The 23,180-nt window shown below is 41.0% G+C and overlaps 1 protein-coding gene across 1 annotated transcript; it reads right to left on the minus strand.

Annotated features, from left to right (window-relative positions):
• Nucleotides 1-2,880: 2,880 nt before the first annotated feature.
• On the minus strand, nucleotides 2,881-21,678 carry LOC113158127 (serine protease HTRA1A-like). The gene is made up of 9 exons (XM_026353836.1): nucleotides 21,071-21,678; nucleotides 15,705-15,804; nucleotides 14,805-15,009; nucleotides 6,128-6,322; nucleotides 6,010-6,042; nucleotides 5,774-5,888; nucleotides 5,128-5,185; nucleotides 4,880-4,975; nucleotides 2,881-3,508 (listed from the first exon to the last, which is right to left on the minus strand). The coding sequence occupies exons 1-9, from the start codon at nucleotides 21,528-21,530 to the stop codon at nucleotides 3,340-3,342; spliced, it is 1,431 nt and encodes a 476-aa protein (XP_026209621.1). The 5' UTR covers nucleotides 21,531-21,678; the 3' UTR covers nucleotides 2,881-3,339.
• Between the last annotated feature and the right edge of the window lie 1,502 nt (nucleotides 21,679-23,180).

Here is a 23,180-nt window from a genome sequence, read left to right on the forward strand (position 1 = left end):
ACTGCTCCGACGGCGTCATCTGCTTTTAGAATTAAAGGGACTTGTTTTTTAAATTGCCTTCATTTTCAAATCAGATGGCACTTAGTTAAAAAAACAGCAATATGAAGACTAGTCCTTATCTAATGTTAAACACTCCACTTGTTGTTCTTGACATAAACGAGGTGATGTTCTGAAGGAAACTTTACTGCTAATATCATTGCCATCAGCAGTTACTAGTAGCTCAAGTCAGTTCAGCTCTCCAAAAAAAGAAGCCCAAATCTCAACTATTATATTTAAGATATTTTAATTTAATCTATTCTATTCTTTAATTTATTCTTAATAATAGCAGCTTCTAAGAGGGATAAGCCTATAGGATCAAAGGGATTCATGATTGGGAAATGCATTACATAAGAACAGTATATCCTTAATGTCCTTTCACTATTATTTTGTGATCTGTACACAAATTAAAGGTAGCATAGACGGTAAATAATAGATTTCTTGTTAATATTTCCTCAGTAATAATTATGAACAGAATAGGTTCACTCAGATTACAACGCATGTTGTGAAAACTGTTTACAGGTTACAGGGTATTTTTAGATACTGTAATGTTTATTGTCCCTATACTTAGTTCACACAGACATCTAACATGATTACAAGTTCATTATAATATGTGAGCGGGAACATAACTGCCATGAATACTGACAAAATATAATAAATTAATTAAAATGTAAAATTATACAAATTCTCATAAAATTATAGGAAACAATTTTGTAGAGAAACAAGGCCAATAATAAAAATAAAAAGACTACCTCTATTTTCATCTGACTCCATTGAGGTGATAGAAACCTGATGTGTTAAAATCAAGACTGTCAGTGAGGGAAAAAAATATATTTTTTGGTCAATTTATTTATTAACTTAGTTCATTAGGTAGTTCATTAGCCAGTCTGTTGTCTCAATAAGATACAATGATGTATTTCCTAAAATGTATACAAATGTTTTTCCATTTGTCTGATTGTTGCATCGCCACTGGACTAAATATTGGAAACAGAAACTTAGCTCATCAATACTGGCACTGGTCTGGGGCACAGATGGTGTCAAATGTGCACTGTGGTCCCAACTGTATCAACACAGAAATGGCCATTACTCAGCCTAGAGACACGACACAACAACAATCTCCTCTGAAGCATGCAATTCCTGATAATTTCACATTGGTAAAATAATTGTTTTATTTACATAATGGCTGCTCTATATATCAATATAATAGCACAGCATTAACATTAAGATGACAAATTAGTGTGTTTAATTTTTTGTTTTCAGATGACATGGAACCCTGTTTTAGAGGTTCACAATAAACCAAATGACTGAAGGTTTTCTTAGTCACTCAGTTTCTGTCAACACTATGCAACATTTGGAGGTATCAGAGTACGAAAAACACACCATGTGCAGTTATAGTTCTGTCATCTGTGTGCATTTGTGCCAGCAGAGAGAGCAAAGCTGTCCCCCTACATAAATGTTCAGAGTTGCTGAGGTAATACAGCCATGCCCTGGATGACTGATGGTTTCGAGCTTAGGTTTTGACAGTCTGCAGTCATTACTTCATTAACAGGCAAATTGTACAGCTGAGTCCAGTGCTACACATGTGTATACTGTCATCTGTCTGGATGTTTTGCAGTTTTGGAATAAATGAGTCAGGAATTTGTGCCACTGCCAAGTTAAATAAAAATACTGAATTCAAACATTTTGTGCAACATCTGCTTTAAATGTTTAAATCATAATGTAGCTGGAAAATGATATTGCAACACTGATACAGAACCATGAGAGGGCAGCAACACTTGCTGTCACTGTTCAGTCTCAGAGCCTTTTTTTTTGTTTGTTTTAAAGGTTGCCCCTTTGACATTTGACCACAAATGTATATCTGTTCCCAGCATGTGATAACATCTAACCAAAACAAGTATAAATATTTTCAAATGTGGAATAGATCTTTAATAATAATGTGGTATTATGACACAGGCCTGTACTCACGTGAAAGCAGTTTTTTTCAGGAATATTACTTCCATGTGACGTATTGGAATGGAAAAATAGGGGCGAAGGATAAACATCCACTGGTTATTTAGAAGTAAAACTGGGTTGCCGCACCACTGAATGATAAAATATATTCCTCTGTCTTTTAAAACATACATACAAAGCTGTTGAAGTTGCATTTCATCTCCCTGTGGACAGTGCAGCAAACCTGACCTTTCATTTGAGTTCTGGTGGGTATAGAAAAACAAAAGCTTAAGCACAGTTTTTCCATAGCAGATTTTAAATTTAGCGAAGCAGTTTTTGGTCAGAGGCCTCTTTGAAGCCGTTTGTATTGTGTGGTGGTTGCTGCTGTTCTCGTGAGACCCACTTCGTCATCTTCATCCAAAATGTATGTGGTAAACAAATATCTCCACCAAAACATTAAGTGTATTGGCACAAGCGCCGCGGCTGTGGCCACTGCATTGGGAGTCGGATCTCTGTTTGGCTCACACTCCTGTCTCTGAGGTTGTCCTGCAGATACCCTGTCCCAGCAATCACACCAGACCACTATCAAGCCCATGTGTAGGCAATAAAAGGAAATTTAAACCAGATTCCGATTGGCTTTATGTCCCCACTTGTGTGTGTATGCAGGATCGATGGTTAGAGAAATTATGCTCACAAACACACAGGCCCACACACACGCACACACACAGACCCACACACACACACACACACACACACACAAAGAAAGCATTGTAATAAGCCTGTGGTTGATCTCAAAATGCGTGTGTGTCTTTGTGGTAATATGGGTTTAACACTGAGTGAACTGAGATGCAAAGAAAATGTGAAGGGCGACATGGTGAGTGTCAAAACAAAAGAAAGGAAGTCCTTTATTTTTATTCTCAGCATACATCACATAAACAACAAAAATATTCTACAGTACTTTTTAAAAAGGTGTTTAGAAAACAGCAATTATACAAATAAGGTTTGCACAGTGAGTCTCTAAATTGCTTAAAATTGCAGTGGAAGGCTTGACTGAGCAAAAGTCCATATTTAGAAAAAGACACAGAACTAGAAAAAGCAGATAAAAACAAGATGAAATAACCAACTTCTTCTGTTTCTGACCCAACAGTGGAAGCATCAATCAAAGCATTAAAGACTAAAAGTGAAAAGACAAATGGAAATCAACGGACAGTGCTGCTTTTTGGAACAACTGTGAAGTCATTCCTTTCAAGGCAAAGCCAGAACTTTCCTGGGTGTGTGGCGTCACTGGCCCTCGGCCACAGGTCCAGGCTGTGTCAGTAAAGCCCCTCTTTGTTAAAAGGTTCGCTGGTGACAAGCAAAAACCAAGCTCCAGGGTCAGGGGTCAATATCTATGGGAACGACAGTTAGGATGGCGTCCTCATTTCCACGGCGCACTACTACTCTCAAGGTGTCGTCCTTCTTCACAGCAGTGCTGACATCAGTTGCTGATGAGACCCTCTGTCCGTTGATCGAGATGATCACATCGTGCTCTTTGAGCCCACCGCTGGAGGAGAGAAGAAAGATGACTGATGATACATATTACTCATGAATTACACATTTATAATCCTTTTTATTTTAGAGTACTCTATTACTGACTGTCTGCTGTAAATATTCACTATAGCACCACATGTCTATTAAAACAACACATTTATAATTTATTAACCTACAGATGTGTTTATACAAACACGTTTGACCTGTATTTTGACCAGGTTTGTTTACAGGTCTGTGAGCACCAATGTGAATAAATGCAGCATCCATTTAAGAATTTTTATGATGGCAGGACAGTGCAGCAAGGTTGGAGCTTTAAGCATATAAACGCATGCTGGCCAAATGTAGACCTATAATGAAACAAACAAACAAACAAAAACAAACTAGTAAATGTGAAATCACACAGAGACCTAGGCGGTTGCCATCAGTTATATCAAAAGCTCAACTTCCAGCACAGCTGCTTGATCACAGCCACATGCAAGCACCAAACGCTCACTTGCAACAGCATCCATTTACACAAGTGCAGCTCAGTATTCCCCTCACTACACTCAGCTGCTCTAACGCCTTCAACACAGCAAATGGAACGTTCCCGATGACAGGGTCAAGCTTTCCAGAAGCCGTAAACCAAGACAAGACAGAGTCAGATCAAAAGCAGAAAGTGCAGCCTAAAATATAACACAGAAATGTCATTATACAAAAAAAGAAGCAGGCTGATTAAAGTAATGAGTAAACTCTGACAAGGTCTTATACAGGAGACCACTCTGGAGTGGGCTGGATGAGCAGGAAAACCACAGTGCAGCTAGTAACCACCCTGCATGAGGTTTGAAGGAAACAGCTGACCTCAGCGTCTCCCGAGCTCCACTCTGCTGGAATTGTGGTGGAGGCTGATTGGAGTGGACTGGGACAGTGGGAGGAGGAGGACGTGTCAGAGTGGGGGGCAGGCACGCTGGACTGGAATTTACGTTCTACTAAGACAGTTGTGCAGGAGGCTGTGTGTGTATTTGAGTTTGCCTCTATGTGCACAATAGAATAAAGGAAGGATATGAAATATGCTGTCTGTTTTCATTATGAGAGAGCTGAGGGAGCTGCATGAAGAGCGATGAGAGCTGTGTGTGAATTACATGCATGTACGCAGTAGAAACTGCCAAAGACAATAGCTTGTTGCAGAGAAAGAGTCAGAGACATGCATTTGTACTTCAATAAAACCTTAGCATTACAAGTCTATTTCTAGAAAAGCTGGGACACTTAAAAATGTAATAAAACGTAAATGCAGGTATGCAGGTAAATAAAAGTTCAAGCCAATTGACACAGATTTGACTTTTTAGAAAACTTTTCTGGGGATGCGGTTTGTAATTTTGGAGCCATGTGAGCAAGATGTCTTCCTTACACTTCAGCTGGTGTCTTTGCGATGACCTCCATAACATATGCTCCAGAGGTGATATCAGGGAAGTCACGGTGTTGAGTCTTCAGCTCTTTGGCCAGGCTAGAGGTAGAAAAGGTGACAACACAATTCAGCCATCAAACACCACACAAGTATAAACGTAAATGTTGCTGTAGTCGTGACAAAGGGAATCATTTAATACATTTGTAGACATTTAAAGCTGATATTTCACTGAACATAAGTGTGCAACTTACGCAGGAGTGAGAGTCATCATCCTCACACCAATATACTTCTTCTTTGCACCAGCTCTTCCTACAGATGGACAACAACACAATACAAATACAATCATTCATCCTCTCGCCTGAGACAGTCTGGGTTCTAGGTTTATGAGGCTGTTTGTTGATCTAAAAAAAATAAAATCCTCCAGGGTGTTTTTTTCTATGTATGAGTAAAAGAAATATTACTTTAGACCACTTTTGTGGATCACACATCGTCTCATTAATCTTGCACGTCTTGCAGGACAGTGTGAACTGCAAAACTACATGCTCCATCCTGTGTGTTTCTTGAATCTAGAGAGTGTTTTTAGTTATTTCATCATACAGACAAGTCAAATTTTGTCATGTTGGCAGCCACATATGAAATACACGTGTTTGTACGGTGTTCCACAGCGCTTGGGAATTAACTCTACCAAGAATGTATCAAGAGAGCAGCGATGAAAAATAACAAGCACAAAAAATGGTGTGCTAAATTATATACTTGTATTACTGTGCACACCAGCTCTGCGTCCAACTCTTGAAGCCAGTGTTCAGTGTTCAAAGTTGCCGCCCACAGTTTGTCTTGGTGATTGAATAGAGGCAATAAAATGAAAACATCATAAGTTGCATCAGTGAGAGCTCATACCTCTGGACTGCCTGTCGTAGGACTCTGCCAGGAACTGACGAATTTTATCTGAGGGTATGGCAAAGGAGATGCCAGCCGTCACTTTTAGTGTGTTTATCCCAATCACCTCGCCGTCCTATAACAGCAAAACACAACTTAATGCCTGGTAATAGACAACTAAAAGTGATTATGAGGGTTTGAAGACATGGAAATGCAAAAATGTTTTCTGTCTGCCACAAAATAAAGAAATAGCTTACCAGATTTACTAGAGGCCCACCGGAGTTGCCATACTATGAACCAAAAAGGAAATCAGTTTTTATTTGTGTTTGTGATGAGAAACAAAGTATATGTTCACTGACATCTTCTTCCACTTACATTGATGATAGCATCAGTCTGAATGTAATCCATGTCAGAGTTGCGTAGGCCTAGTTCTCTCCCGCCTCGCTGAGTCGTACTGACAATTCCTGTGGTAACTGTGTTCTGCAGGGAAAACGGGCTGCCGATAGCCACCACAAACTCCCCCGGCCTAAGGTCTGATGAACGGCCCAACAACAGTACAGGAAGGTTGGTCTGCATGGTAAAAAGACAAAGAGATAGTATGTTTATTTTACTGGGGGACTCAGAGTGCAAATCAGAATTAAACTAATACTCATGTAGATGAGTAAGAACTAAATTCGAAATGTAAACATGAAGGAATGTGTGAGAAGGTATAGGCTACATGGTTGTACGTTCAAAAAACGCAACACATATAAACTTTGAGTCAGAGTCAGACTCTATAATCAGGACTAAGAGCCTGTTGCAGAGAGGTGGTGTGTGTGTTTGTGGAAAGCCCCTCTCTCTGCCAGCTGCTTACTGAAACAAACAGGAGGTCTGAATCGTCACACAAGAGCCTCCTTCGCCTTTACTTGGTGCTTTAATAAAGAGTTGAGCAGCTTTAGATCAAATGTAGAAGAGACTGTCTATAACTGGCTGTAATCCCAATGTGAGAAAATGTCATAGGAAATGTGTATTGTGTTGTTTTGGTGACTCACGTTGCCAACCCAAAAGACAATGTATTTTAACTTTACTAACAAGTCGAGCCATAAAAGAAAACCAAAAGCTCACAGTTACTTTAACTGCAATTACTCAGCAATCAGTCGGCAAAGCTTTTAGGACTTCTCATGAGTGGACAGTGGGAAATAATTACAGCAAAACCACAAATCTTTTAAACACAAGCCACTCAATGCTGCAAGGCAAAGCTCCCACACCCAAAAAAAAAAACAAAAAAACAATTACTCCTTTCCCATCACAGGGAGAAGTGGCATTTATGTCACACAACTCAACTCAAAATGCTAATAATCCAGATCAAAAGCTGAAAGTGTAGCACAGCTGACAAATCACTTCTAATGACGAATGTGTGCCAACACACCAAAGATGCTGGAAAACTTACTGATAAACTGTAAATAACCTCTTCCTTAAACTTGCCCCATTACACTCGCCAGTGGAAACTGAGCCACAGAGAGCTTTCCTCTGCAGACAGACACTAAGGATATATTTATTCATCCGCGATGACAGTTTCTTTCTCTGAATGAAATAATCATTGCCGGGCAGCCTACAGTCAGCGCCCACACGTTGCCACATCATGTTGAGTCTGTGCACAGACTGTACCCGATGCCCTGATGGCAGGTGAGCACTATCTAAAAAGTGCTTCTCTTGTATATCCACTTTGTTTACTCAGGGTTATAAATAGGAGGCAGAGGAGGCTGCAAGATAACTGAGACAGCGCCACAAGCTGGCACATGCAGACAAAAGGATCTATGTGAGACATGCACATTCAGTTGAACATGACATGACATACGTTTGGCTGTGTATTTAACGCAAGTTATTATTAGAAGATGACAATGACAGTTTAAACGCAAACATGGCATGCTCACAGTGGCTGCAGGAAACATTTATTTGGCATGTGTAAACACACAGAAGAGACACCTGACACAGGAGGAGCAGCGTGTATAATCACCCCCACTTCTCCCTTCACACGGTGAGATAAGAGCATAACCAGACCGAGAGAGGAAGCAAGAGAAACATACACACAGCTGAGGGAGAGAGGACGTCAGGTGGATGTGAGTCAGTGCCAAGACATTCAGGACTTGGCCACTGCTCGTCACCGTGATTGCGATAACAGTCAGCGATACTGGTGGTGTCCTGGCAACTGTTGCTATCAGGTGAAGACCTTGTATCGCCATAATGTCAGCTTTAACTGCACCTAATCCCAATGCAGTGCAGCCGTTTTCCACTGCTTATAGACGACTCTGTGCATCTCACGCTCACACACCCACACAAAATCACAATGCATTTAGAAAAATCATGTATAAACATTGGAAAATGCATCAGTTCACTGACAACCAAGCAGCACCTAGGTAAGAAGACAGAACAAACACTGAGCATGCACACCGTCCAACTCAGCAAAAGACTCAAGCTTACATATCACTTACTAATTGTGAGTAGTCAGCAATGTGGAACGGCGTGTGGAAAATCATTTTGCCATGTGAGTCCACCTCTCCTGACCACCCAAGTGACTCACCCTGCTATTTCAGATGAAGGTTAAGATGCACTGTTACTTCAACCGAAGACACTATAGCCACACTTAAAGGAAAGAGGCAAGGTGAAAGAGGGGAAGAACAAACACCACAAACCGCAGGCAGAGAGTCTAAGAATGTGAGACGAATTACTCAAACGTGTTGATACGTTGATGCATTCAGTCTCCGTTGGCAGAAATGAGCCTGTGACCAAAAAATATTTTTGGTTTGAGACCCAAAAGAGCTCCAATTTAGAAATATTTTTAAGAAGCACATCATACATGCTCCGGAGCTATTGAGAGAGTCTGGTCTGATGAGGTGTAGGAGGATGGCATTTACTTTCTTCAAATGAGAGCTACGTGTTTAAACTCACATTGTTGTTGTTGAACTTCAGCACGATGCCAAAGATTTTTCCCTCTCATTTGAAAAAAAACATGTTTTCTAAGTTCTAGAGTGCTTAGATAAGAAGAAGTGGGGCATCAGACTTAAAGAAGGAGGGTTGAACAGTTATTTTTGACTTGGCCGAAGACAAAGTCGCCAGGGCCACGTGCTCAGAACATTTCCAGACTTTTTTCCATCTTTTGTTGCTGAACTGAGTTTTGATTCAGCCTGTTGCATTTACGTCATAATTAGGTTAGCAGGGACACTAACTAATTACGCCACCATTTTATGGCGAGAAGACCAGGTGCTAATGCCAGTCAAGCTGGGAAGAACTGTGGCTTAGCTCCTAAAGGCACATACTATATACACACACACACAGCCACACATAAGGACAAACGAAGAGAGAGACGAGGTTGACTGGGAATGAACCCTCACATAGTCAAATCTGTAAGTTAAAACCCACACACCTGGCACTACTTGGATATGCAGGCAGACCATTTCAAAATACACACATTCAGACACAGAAGCTGCTTCGGTTGCGTCAGTACGTGACCCAAACAGCGTTTAAGCTCAAATGCAGTCACTTAAGCTCTTCTTTTCTTTTCATAAAAGTGACTTCAAAGCAGGGATCATGCTTTTATAAGTTCTACTTGCACAATTCATACGTACGCTAAGGTGTAGGGTTTTACAGCTGACGACTGAACTGAGCCCTCGGGGTTGTGCTAATGCAGATAAAAATGGGGCAGGATTCAGCATGTTCATACTGTACATAACATCAACTCTGAGGATCTGAAGAATAAGCTGAGAGGTGGGAGAGAGGGGACAGTGGCGACTGTGTGCACGAATACCTGCTTGTGTCTATTTGTTAGGGCGACTAAAGAAACAGACGCTGTATGTAGGGCAATATTTTACAGTGACTTTTACCCAGACTATAAATATAACACAAGTAGGTGCTAATCAAAACCACAGTCAACACATCAACTAGGACTCGCTCCACTGAGCAAGTCCCTGGACTGTAGGTAATATCCACATGTTCAAATCACGCTGAACCGTATACTTGCTGACACTACCATGACTTGAAACCGCTATGGTTTCCATATGTTGTTGGGAGTGGTTTAGTCTTAAAAGAGCAAACACATGTCTGCAAGCTCCGTGTGTCTGTTGCATTCTGTGCAGTTTAGCATGAAAGCTTGGAGGACTTGAGGCCGTCTCGGTTCTGGCTGGACACCACAAAACTTTGAACTTCGCAAATCACAATGATGACAGGATGTGAGGTCTGTGTCCCTGTGCTTCCTACAGTATGTGCTTTATTCCTCTTTCTAAGGTATTAGCTCATAGTTATATTTACAGCATTACGGCAACTTTTTCACTCTGATGTCTGGCAACCTTTACAGCATTTATCCCACATCTTACTCTACATGTGCCGGAAAACATTCCAGCTCTTAAAATAAGATAAGATGAAAGTTGGAAAACTGATGAATGTTTCACTGTCTGCATGCTGCGTGCACAGATTATAGCTTTAAGAATGAAACCTGTGTCAGTAGTACTAAATTTCTATAGGTTTTATATGTCTAGGGTGGTTCTACTGTAGTCTAGACAATTCTTTATATGGCCAAGAGAGCATACTGGAATCTCCTCAAGCAACTCAGAGGGTCCCTGGATTGTATTTAAGAGTTAGAGGGTTATAACCTTGCAGTCCTGCCTGTAAGTGCTGTTCCTAAAGCCTATAACCAAACTGTGGATTATGATACATGCAATAAATGAGTTAGTAGATATTAAGAGGCACTACTGGATAAAGGGTAAGTATACAAAATGCAAAAAGCTGTTGAATTTGTTTTGAGATATCTGCTTCAAATGATACAGTGGTGGTGAATGGTGGCCGTAGCAATAAAAAGCTCACTGAAAGCACCAAAAACACTATTCACAGTGAGTTCTACACATGTAAATGTGTTGCTGCAGATGCTTTATAATGTCCACACTGTGAGGACAACAAGCACATCTCTGTTTACGTCAAGTGGTTTCAATTTCGGAGAAGAATCTCAAACCAATTTTTTAAAATCTGTGGCACCAGGTGTACGTTGGAAAACGTTTTGTTCTGTAAAAATAAAGTGACTACAGCTGTGAGTGATTTGAAGCTTTTCTATGATGCCTCATATTCATTTGAAGTGACGTCATCAACAGACGGGCCAAAACTGTTCTGGGCAGGGCTGCTGCCGGTCGAGTGGGCTTGGAAAACAATTACTAAGCCAAAGTACGCCATGACAAAGTGCATTCAGACCCAGCAGGGCAGAAGAGTGTGTGTATTTTCCTTGGCTTTCTCTCACCCAAATGCATCCTCAAGCATGGGAACCAGTTTTGTTTCAGGGAAAGGGATGAAGAAGAGAGGATACATTAGGAGGGGAGGAGGATATGATTCATTTCTCCTCTGCCTGTCTCCAAAGAACGACAATAAGGGCCTTTCCACTGGCAATGGAGTGTGAGAGTGGCTCCTCTACATCCCCCAGTAGGAGCAAGTGAGCTCTCTTAAAGCCATCCATGTGCACATGTGTACACACACACACGCTGAATTGAGTAGTTGATTGCAAGTTTGCCTTTGTCTGTCAGTACTTGACGTGTAGGGAAATGTAAACATTGCAGAAACACATGGCTTCATGCAGACGCATCCCTTTTCTTTTCTTTCTGCACACCAACACAGGCACACATACACACACACACACACACACATATTCCAATAATAGCCCAACCCAAACCCACACCAGGCAAATTTCCCAGAGAGAATAGTTTGAGAGTCTTAATACTAGTTGATGGGTACCACAGAGACAAACAGTGCCATTGTTTTAAGGGATCAAACACAGGAAACATGACTCCAGTTTTCCCTGCCACTATGCAACACTTAAAGTTAAGCTGATATTAGCATGAGGGTTAAGTTAATGGGTTATTTTTTTGAGACGACCCACAGTATCTTTGCACACATTTTCTGTCAAACTGAGCAGCACAGTTTTCCCTTCATCCCTCACGGTCCTGTTGGGCCCACAGACTTTAATTAGACATTCAAAACTGACATCCAAACTGCTTTTCTAGTGTCTGGGAAAATAAACTAATCACAGATTAGAAGTCTGCAATGGAAAGAGTCATTTATCTTGTTTGCAGTTGGAAGTGTGCTGTCAACAGTTTTACAGATGTCTGTTTTATAATGGTGGTGTATGGGGCCCAGGTTGGTCACTAGGACAATTTGGCAACAAGGCTGAGTGGCAGCCCTATATCCAGGTCTCCTTTTACACCAGTGGAGAAATTCAAAGCTCAAAAAGCCTTCTGAAACTAAGTACAGTGACTAGTTAGTGACTAGCCACTCTTAAAAGGAGGAGCTACGTGATTAGTTAGGCAGTGATCAGTAGTGTGGACACAGCAGTACCACCTGCATCAATCAGTCACAACATTAAACTCACCTGGTAGTTTTAATGTGGTGAACTCAAGGTTAATGATAGCAGAAGCTGTGTCATAAAAGTATCCTTAATGAAATGGAAAATTTCACGTTCACACTACATTTGACTGTTTTGAACTCTTTCCAGCACTGAATGGTTGCTTCCAAGTCTGTGAGGGTATAGTTTTAGAAGCTGAGTGATTCTTTCCAGGTGAAAGTGAGTGCATCCAATTTACTGAAAGCATTTCCAAGTCGACGTGTCCACTTCCAAGTTCTGAGTGAGAGAATGAGGTTAATGAGAGGCCTTTTTCAATCTGAAACATGATGACCTCTGCTTGTTGTGCCATTGCCATATCGCACAGTGCACTCATTAGCCTATTAGCTCACACAGCCCTCTAAACATACGGATCCATTTTCCAGGCCTTGACCACATCACACCCTCTTTCCCTGTCCCCCGTGCTTTCTCTTTTTCTCTCATACTCTCTTCACATGAACAAGTGAGTGCACTATTTTCCCCCCTTCCCTTCCTCTCTGAAGTCCCTGCTGCTGTAGACAGACTAATGTATTCCCCAGAGCTGAGGAGTAGACCACATCCCCAAGAACAGACAGGGCTTTTCTACCAATAAACTCCAATTTCACACAGAAAAGGAATAAGAAAGCAAAGTCATTACATTCAAGGAAACTTTTTAAATCTCAAACCTTCTCACTCATAAACTGGTGCAATTGTTTATTGATTATTTGTGCCTGCTTCTAAAGTGCTGACTTCAAGAGCAGTTAGTTTGCATTTAATAAAGAGAACACTAAGAGGAGTAGAGCAGGAAAAACACTGAGGGAGGACAGGAAGGTAAGGAGGAAAGTGGTTGTAGCAGCGTGCAGTTGTATTGCTCATCAAATAACTGTGCCAATTATTCGTCATATTATTGGTCAAGACTTGAGTACGACTAACCAGCAATTTGCTTATAAATATGTGTCCTCAGGGGACAGTTCATTGCAGACTTGCTTTGACACCACACTGTTATCTGTACCTGCAGTATACTGTGCCTGAATAAAAGAAGCATGTTTCAAAGCTCAAATTCTCAGTTATTACTCTTTAGGTACTGAAATAAAATATGCGGTAGCTAAAGGTTGGATGACTATATTTAACCTTTTTAAATGTAATCCAAAATGACAACTCTGCTTGTCCTCGTGCTCTCTCATTAGACTCACTCTTCCTCTAATTTGCTCATATATTAACTCTCACTAGCTCCACGTATCACACACACATGCACCCAAACACAAACACACACACACAGACATGTACACAGTGGGTGTGTGAACACTGTAACTTCCCCTCATTAACAGAAATGCCATTCCATCTAAATCATGGGGCTTTTCCAAAGGGACCACAGGTTATCTGACATTTCTACACTGACTCATGGCTCGGGCGACCTGCTCAGACTTCTCACAATGACTCTCACGCCTTAACAAAACAAGAATACTCGTGATGTTGAATGTGTTTTCTGCTAGTATGACACCCTGGATACATCTGGCTGTTACTGATTAGGGTAAACCTGCTTTATTAAAATCAGATGTTGTTTACCAAGCAGATCGGGTCATGCAGAGGAATGCTGCAAATACATTTAGGTGAACATCTAAAAAATATGTATAAATAAATACATGTGCCATTTGACCAGAATGTTAAGATATATTTTATGACTTTCAGGCTTTTTTTCAGAGTTGGAGGTCTTTGAAACACACTTTATGCTCCTGTTGTGAACATCTATTCAGCTGTGTCACACAGCCATGCTCTGCTCTGCCTCCCAGTCGAAGGGCTCTGGCTCTCTGCCACACATTTTTTCACATAACTGTTGGCTGTGATTAAAATATAATGTGGATGCCTCTTCTCTTGTCCAGCAGACAAGGAAATAAACACAGAGAGGGACGTGAAGAGAATAAGACACAGAATGTGGAGCAAAGAGTAGAAAGATATTTCCTTCCTTTCCTTTAGAAATCTGTTGTTTAAATAGGCCACAGGTTTTAAGTTTTAGATTACATATATCTCTGTAAGTTTCTTTTTGGAACAAAAAGACTTCCCTCCAGCTGTTTTTAAAAACCTATATAATTGGACCCATATGTTTCTTTGGCTTTAATTAAACCGATCATATTCGTTTTTTAAAAGGAATATCAGGACACTTTTGGAAATACCCTAATTTGCTTTCTTTCTAGCAGTTAGATGAAAAGATCAATACCATTCGCATGACTTTATGTTTTCTTTGAAGCCATTTGTTTAATCTATACACAAACAGAAAAGTTAAAATAATCAGTTGTATTTTCACTCTGAGTTACATGAGCTAATTATTTATTGGCAACCAGGCCGCATCTCGTCCTGGAGTCTCCACTGTCTCCACAAGTCGTTGCCAGCCAAGTTAAGATAATCATCTCCTGGCTCTAGCTCCATTTCTGTTGTACAGACATGAGTGTGGTATTGATCTTTTCATCTTGAACAAGCATATTTCTCAAAAGGTTTAAGTAAGGAAATCTGCCTCAGGTAAGTAGCATCAAATACAAGTGAGCAGAAAACGTGACGGTTTTCACACACTTCACCTTATCAGCGTTTTACTTTCTAGATATTTTGTCAACTAGTGCTATACAGATAGTTAGAGTTGTGGTACCAAAGGACAGATCTGTTTTGTCACCGCTTAACATGTTTACTGACCGGTACGTCGATCTTGATGAGGGCAATATCTGATTTCTCATCTACGTCTTTGATTTTGGCATCGTAGGTGGCGCCACTCTTTAGCTCCACTTTCACCCGGTGCTTATTGGCGACTACGTGGGCATTGGTCACAATCTGGCCATCTTCTGACACAACAAAACCAGAACCACTAGCCACTGCCACCTCCCGCTTGGAATAAGTCATCCTGTTGGGGGAAAAAGAGAAGTTTGAGAGAGGGAGGAGGATGGAATTAAAGTACTGGTATTAATTTCACTACTGTTTAAATAGGTCTCCTAGAAAAACAAACTAAAAACACACCAAAGCCGGTGTCTGATGTAATAGCAGCGTAAGACTTGAAAGTTGAAAGCAAACAAAGTTTAAAGCATCTGAGGGTGTGCACTGATTCTGTGAACAAGAGATACATATATAAACATTAAGAGTAGGCAGGCAAGTATTCAAATGTAAGCTGGAGAGAATAGGTATGCATAAAACAAGAAGGGGAACCAAACAGAGCCTGCTGCATTAATATAGAGTCAGACTCAATGAAAAACTGCTTTCAAGTCAACCTCAGGCAGCAACAGTGGAGGAGGAAAGAAAGGAAGACAATCAGAGACAGATCTAAAGGGGGGTGGTGAAACAGAAAGATGGAAATCAGAGTGCTGTAGACATTCAAAGAACCACTTTACAAACCATAGACGGAGTGGAGATGAGACAGAAGAGGATGAGAAACACAGATAAAACAGCCTGAAAGCTGGTGAAACGTTGAAAGAAATAGAGTTTAAAGACTGAAGTGGAGAGTAAGGTGCCAGTGTGGTCTGCTTAAATACACAGGTGGGCTGTAAATTGTGGTGTGTTTCAGTCACTCGCATACACACTCATACACAGCTGCACGGCTCTTACTTGCGGTAAAGTTCAATATGAACCACAGACGGAGCAATTCTCTCCACCACGTCGGCGATGAAGTTGTATTTGTGCCTCGGGCTGTCTGGGTTGTCCTGAGCTGGAAATAACACACACATACGTAGGACGTCAGAACAAACAACAGATGTACTGAAATACTGCATGATGTAAGAGCGGTGTGAGAATAGAAACCCAACAAATAAAACTGTGTTTTATCATAACAATGAAGGAGAAGTAAAAGATGATGGTTCATCTATGGTTGAGACTGTCTAGGCAAGGGCTGACACTCATTTACTAACATTTACCTTGGCTGTAAATGTGCTAAAAAAAACTTAACCATCACCTTAAACCTTTGCTTAGCCCCTGTTTGAGGATATACACAGACTCTAAATAATAGAGGTTAATCTCTGGTGACTGGATAGTGTAGCCATGGCCTGCCTCCTGTAGGGGTCCTTGGGCGGGACCTTCTTATGCTTACCTGCCTTGTAAGTTGCTTGGGGTCTGCCAAATGACTAAATGTAATCTTAAAGCATCAAAAGGTCTTTTGTCAAGACCAAACTTGTCCTCATAAGTATGACACCACTCTCACTGTATGTATGAAGACTGCCAAATTCATTTAATCACCCATCCCACCAACTATTCAGAGCTGGGCAAGTCAGGAAATGTTGACTGATTTACCTGGCAATTAGGTCCTACCCAGAAGACAGTTTAACCACAGCTATGAATCAAGGCTCCTCAGTCCTTTCCTTTGGAGCGTTTCATCTTTCCATTTGCAAACCCCTATTTTGCCACATACCTCAAACTATTTTGTCTCACAAGGACAATTTTCAGTCATTACATGCTCCTAGAGTGCAACATTTGAGAAAGTCAAAGGCACCCATAAGCCCTGGGATATCACTGATTGCAGTGAAGGGTTGAGGAAAGAGAGACTTTCCGCTTGATCTGCAGTTAATTTAACACAAACCTGGAATGAGCATCATCTTGCTGTAATGTGGTTACAGGAGGTGTTTGGTCATTGACAAAAGTACTGGACAAACTGAAATTTTGAAACTCATAATGAAAATGATGAACAGCTTTTTTCCAAACCTTTACATACACTGATTTCTTTGTCAACTTTAAGTTACAAATCAAATACCAAATATGATAAATGTCTCTTTCTTACAGTAGTGTTTCTCACCATAGTAAGAAAGAGCTGTTATGGAAATGGTGCAGACATTTTCTTTGTGCCAGCTTCACACCTGGGGAGTTCATGGTCAGATCTGATGAGATTACAGTTAGAAAGCAGGACCAGTGTCCAGAAATGATGTTGTTTTTGGAGCGTCCATATAGGCTCTCAGTCGCTTTCACTTCACTATGTTATGATGGGTGCTGCCTCCTCACACACATGCTGGAAGCTACAGCCAGAAACATGCTGCTACAACAACAAAGCAAATATGAAGGTAGTAGACTAATAGGTCCACAGGTGACAATTTGCTCCAAGTTGGAGATGGGAAATCATAAGTTGGATGTAGAGCACAGCTTAGTAATGTTAGAGAGATCAGCCAACCCTTGTTCACTGATTTCTGACTGAGATTATTTGACTTTTGAGATGAGCTTAAAAAGACTTGGAGACTGTTGGAGACGTCTTACTGATGTCAAACTGAAAAGCAGCTGTCGCCTTAGTTTAAACTCCCAAAACACTAACTCATCCTTAACGCTGAAGCCCTGAAAGTCACTGAAGTGTGGAGAAAAAGCAGAGATGCAAAGTTGTCAGTGTCTAATCTACATATTGCTTTGTAAGGAGCTTTTGTAACGTTTATCTACAGCTGAATTTTCTATAGTTGCAGTCACCACTATATAATAAAGAGATAGCTAAAGTGATAAACTAGTGTATGTACTAATGCAATATGTACTATATTTAATGTTTATATATTTAACACTGATAGAAACACTGGTTGAAAATTCAACCAAAACTACTGATCACAGCGGACCATAAACAGAACCCTGAGGGACTCCACAAGAGAGACATGCAAAGAAAGACAGATGAATCCTTTACAGAAACTGTAATGACTGTCACATCTAGGCCCTCTCAGTACTAGTGATGATACTGTGTTACATTAAGCAATATTAAATGGAACACTTTTACAATAGATGAAGGACATTAGTACACATTAGAAAAACACTTAAATCATCAAGTGTTACACTTTTACTCTTAGAGATTTAACAGGTTAACAGTTGAGATTAGCGATTGAAGAGCGAAGGCGAATTATGATAAGAAACTAAAACCTATGGTGGAAAACCATTCAAACACAGCATTTGAAAATATACATTTCATATAACGGTGATTGCTTTTTTCAGCATTCTGTTCTCTCTCTGTCACACACAAACATGCACATACTACATACATACTCAAAGCCTCCATAGTCCCATCATCCCATTTACACATTACCCCTCCTCTCACTGCACACTGACCTTCACCATAAAGGCCCCACTCAAGTTCTCAGCTTCTTTTCTTTTCAATTTTCCCATACATAATACCCGCTGTTTTATTGGCGCCTGCAGGCGGAAGCAGCTTTCGACCAGACTGGAGGAACTAGATGGGAATACTATGGGCTTTGCTTCTCTTTTTCATGCACTGACAGTCTCACTCACACACTGAGTCTCGGCTCTACCACTGGACAAACTGAGGCCCACCAGAGCTATAAAAAAACACATTCTATTGTAGCAGGATTAATTCTCAAAGAAGTGAGGTATATGATTTAAAACAAGATAAGGATACATAAATTCTGGTGTTTTTCATTTTAACTGACTTATGTGTACATGTGTATTTTGTTGTTACAATTTTGTCTGAATTCATAAATGTGTTTTAATTTATTTCAACTATAAGAACTTTATTTTTCCATTTAGGCACTCCACACAATACAACCAGAAACACGTGCTCACATCTGAGTGTGTCCCAGTCAAAACTACTCTACATTTTCTAGTAGAAAAATATGTCTGAGGAACAAAGACATGCACAGATAATCCTCCAATATCCATTTGACTTGAAACCTTTTGAAGCCCAGGGAATTAATGTCAGTGCAATGAAACATTTTTTAAGATGGTCCACAAGTAATTATACAGGTGAAGTTTGTTTGCCTTATGTGTGCTATCAAGGGAAAAATGACAAAAATAATGTTGTCAGCATTAGATGCATACAGATATTTACAAAATCATAAGTGTAAAGGATGTGTATGAGTAAGACAATTTGAAGGATTTCAAACAGGAAGTAAAATAGATGAGAAAAACAGACAGACAGACTGATAGAACAACCAGGAAAGGTCAAATACACATGCACAATGTTTTAATATTATGAGTGTCTGAGACGAGCCGGGTAAGAATGTGCATATTCAGCACATGCCACTAGCCTAAGTTGCAGAGTGAAGTACAACAGCTACACATTGAATTAGGATTTTAACTGGATTAAATTCTTTCCTGATTATTAAGAAGTATGGACGATCATGTGTTTACTTACCCTTAGAACATGCCTCACATTAGTTTTCCCTAAATGTACTTCCATGTCAAAAATGGGTAATCTGGGGAATTTTTGTAAACGAAACACTCAAGGCTCAGTCTCAATTGTTTTCCTATCAGACGCTCCACTATCGCAGTCATAGCTAAGTTTAACCTAATTTTCCTTGCCAAAATGAACAATGTGCATAATGACCATCTTTACAGGTCAGCCACAAAATGACATCACGCAAAGAATACTTGCATGTGTTTTCTTAACGTGGGGCCAAGTTGCAGGGTAGTTACAGGCACTTGGAGGGGGTCGAGTTTCTTTTCTGCGTCGGCCCCTGCAAATCTAAGTCTACAACTCCAATCACATCCCATAGTAAAGTTCATCAAAGAAGGAGAGTTGCTGCTACAGACAGCATTATTCAGCAACGGCTTGTACCGAGGCACATCTGATGCGCCAAATGAAATGTGACTGTGTTTTATTGCAGCTGTGGAAATTTTCACTGGGTGCCTTGGAAAATCAATAGCTCTCACCACAGTATTGCTCTGTTTCAGACATGGTTAGCTGCCTAGGAATGACTTAACCATTTAATTTGCTTACAAACAAATGTGGCAATACAGTCTGCCCTACCATTGCGCCCACAAGCGTTTCTGATGTACATGCAAACCTTTCCCAAAAATATGGGTTGCTAATTTTGTGTTTTCCTCTGAGTCTCCTGTCTGTTTTAAAATGTCTTCAGCAGAGGAAGATGTGTGTCTCTGAATCAGTGCCAGACATTCCTTCATGTAACTGTTAACTGTGATTTATGTGTGACAACAGAAACACACAGAGACGAAGAGACACTACGAGAGAGAAAGAAGAGAGAGGAAGGAGATGAGGGTTGTGAGGGGAGGAGAAGGGGCCGTAAGTTTCCAAGCCCTAAGGTAAGTTATAGATGTTTGAGGCAGCAGGTGTTGGGACTCCACGTTCAGAAGTTTGCTGTGGGCCACGTGACAGCCACTTCAGATGGACAGATGTAAAACACAGGCAGACACCAGAACTGGAGAACGATACAATATCTTTACCATATGTAGACTCACAAATGTGCAAGTGTCTGTTTGAATCCGACCATTTAAAGGTGCAGTACGTCACACACAATCTTTAAAGCACTAATGATGACAAATGACCCCCTGATTAAAATGTACAGATTCACAGAGTAGCAGAAGGGAAGAAGGATGTCTGTGTATGATTGAGCTCCACTGATTAGGATGAAATACTTTTCGCATGACGCTGATAAAGTACAGTGTAGTTTCACTTCACTACTGATGAGTACTTATTAATTAATAAGTGTTTTCTGTTCAGTTTATGTTTAGCAGACACCCCTGGCATCCACTGAATTTTATAATAAGCAGAGCAGATTAAAGGCATGTGACTGTTGGTTAGACATGCCAGAGATAATCCAAAGCTTTACATCAGGAGGCTGCTCTGACTTCACTGAACCAGACAAAAGTAAGAACAGTTCTCTGATCGACTCTAATTGTAATGCAGGAACAAGAGGGGCGCACGCTTGAATGGGGGCTCTTGTTATCCTACACACATGGGGATTGTGTGCCACTGAATGCAGCTTTAAGTTACAACATCAGTGTGAGGGTCAGACCACAAACGTCAAGTGAGGATTTTAGAGGTCATTTTCAAGATCAATTAGTGAAGAATGAAGATGTCATCAAGTTTAAAAAAATCAGTGCTAAAAGTGAAGAAAAAGAAAACGTCTCAGATTGTTTGGTTTTATTAGAGTTCAACTTTAAATCATGTAATAGTGTTCATACTCTTATAATTTATAAATAAATATGATCTAACCAACCCTGTCTTATGGAGTCAGAGTTTGTTTTGGGTTGCTGTTGAGAGTTACCTTTCCCGCAGGCTCCCCGCTGAATGAAAAGAACAGGTGGCTGCTGCAGCTTCTGCGCCCGGCGGCTGACTCTCTTGAGCTCGCAAATATTCCGGTAGGACACCCCATCGCTTCCACAAACCGGGTCGGTGGCTTTGCACACGCAAATCCCAGTCTTGCTTCTCCTCCTCACCGTGGCTGTAAACGCCACGCCGCCGGAGACCGAGCACTCCAGCCCCTCTCCGCACACAGGGTCACCGAGCTTCCCGCTGCCGCCACAGGATTCGCCTTCGCCGGACGCGCACACCGGGCAGCAGTTGCAGGCGTCGAGGGCTTGTCCCGCCTGACAGTCCGCTGGTAGCCGGGGACACATCGACTTGTCACACCGTGCAGGACATCCGATAACATACCGGTTGGAGATTTGCGCATCTGCCGGCGCGGAAGCAAACGCTAGAATTACGCACAACAGTGACCAAAACATGACTGAAACTAAAGAAACTAAGTTGAATTTTTTTTAAATAAAAAGCTTATAAGAGTTCAAAAAGCTCACTCTCTGCTTGCAGTGTTTGGGGATGAGAGAGCTCAGTAGTGCTGAGAGCCACTTCAGCTGGAGAGGCATTTAACAGAAACTCCACTCCGCAACCAATTACGCGACTTTACGTCCATGCACATCACGGAGGCAACTCACTTTCTAAATAATCACCACAAGCCTGGTGATTGGTGAGTGGATGTGACGCGCAGTGACCTCAGATGTTGGGTTAAAAACAGAGGCACGAGCAGCAGAGCTCTATTTATAAAGGAGCTTTAAACTTTATTCTCGAGTAATAGAACAACAGGATATGGAACCGACGTGTGTAATTGTCATTGCGGCTGCTTCCCTCCTTGGAGGATTGAGGAGGTCAGAGAGATCAAGCTGCATACCAACAGTAAGTCCCTGCACCTCTGGAGCTCATAGACCAACACTGAAAAACCTCAAAAACAGTCGTGGCAGTGTTTCCTGACTGGAATGGGATTTATTTCAAAGAATAAAATGAGAAAATGAAAACCTAATGGTGGAAGGGACACTTGGCATCCTAAGTGTTTTATATACTGCACAGCCTCCACATGTCCTCCATGCCCATTTCCTGTATTTTCACTACCCCCTTTGTGAATTACTCACTCCTGACATTAACACGGGTTTTATGGCTAATTAGAAAAGAATCAGCTGTGGAAATAAAAATGGGTGAAAGGGTGCATTGTGGGATTTGGGGAGTTAATGTGGCACTTTCATGTAGCCTCTATAAACAGCCAAATTTGTCGTAATTGGAAGCATAATTTATCCATTTATTATGATCTAATCCCATTTCTATGGGCTGTAACACCCAGCTGGCAGGGAAATAAACAGCATCCAATGCGGCTATTGAAATAACGATAATCATTGCCTATCAAGTTAAGTGTATATCAGTCAAAGAGTAATGAAAAAATTTCTTTGGATACCAATTCATGTGCAGGGTTTTCTTAAAAATATCATAAAAAGATGTTTAAATTCATCGCTGGTTGACGTGACACACATTTCCAACAGTAAGGGACTGAATTTCACAACACATTTCTTAGCTTTAAATGTCCTGTAAAAGAGCTGTAAAAGAGTCCTGTAAACACTTACACCATGAATCAGTGTCATAAAATGCCTCAGCACAGTGTGATTGATTATCAGCACAGGGCCGTTTAAATGGCTCTTGGTTTAAATGTGGTGGTTGAATGAAGGGCAGCACTTCTCTGGGCTGCTGCTCGGGAATGGAGGGGAGTGGAGGGTCGAGGCCCCCTGTGGTGTGCCGGAGCACTGGGTAACACAAGCCTCTGTATCCCTGCAATTAGAGAAAGGCCATAAAAGCATGGAGGGTAGTATGGAAGGAAGCTGTAACAGTGTACAGTGTTTTTCTGTGAACCGGAATTAAAGCTAGGCTAATTGTTTTGAGTTAATTGAGAGGGTAAGTTCATTTGTGAGCCAAGAAATGTGAGCACTATGACATTTTCATGCACAACAAAACACTCTGTTGACTGAATGAAACAGTAGTAAGACCTTACAACATCAGCAAACCGAGAAACCACGAGAAAATGGTGGGAAAATCCGCGGATGAAAGCAACCTCATCT

This window comes from Anabas testudineus, chromosome 15, assembly GCF_900324465.2.
Source record: "Anabas testudineus chromosome 15, fAnaTes1.2, whole genome shotgun sequence".
Lineage (NCBI taxonomy): Eukaryota > Metazoa > Chordata > Actinopteri > Anabantiformes > Anabantidae > Anabas > Anabas testudineus.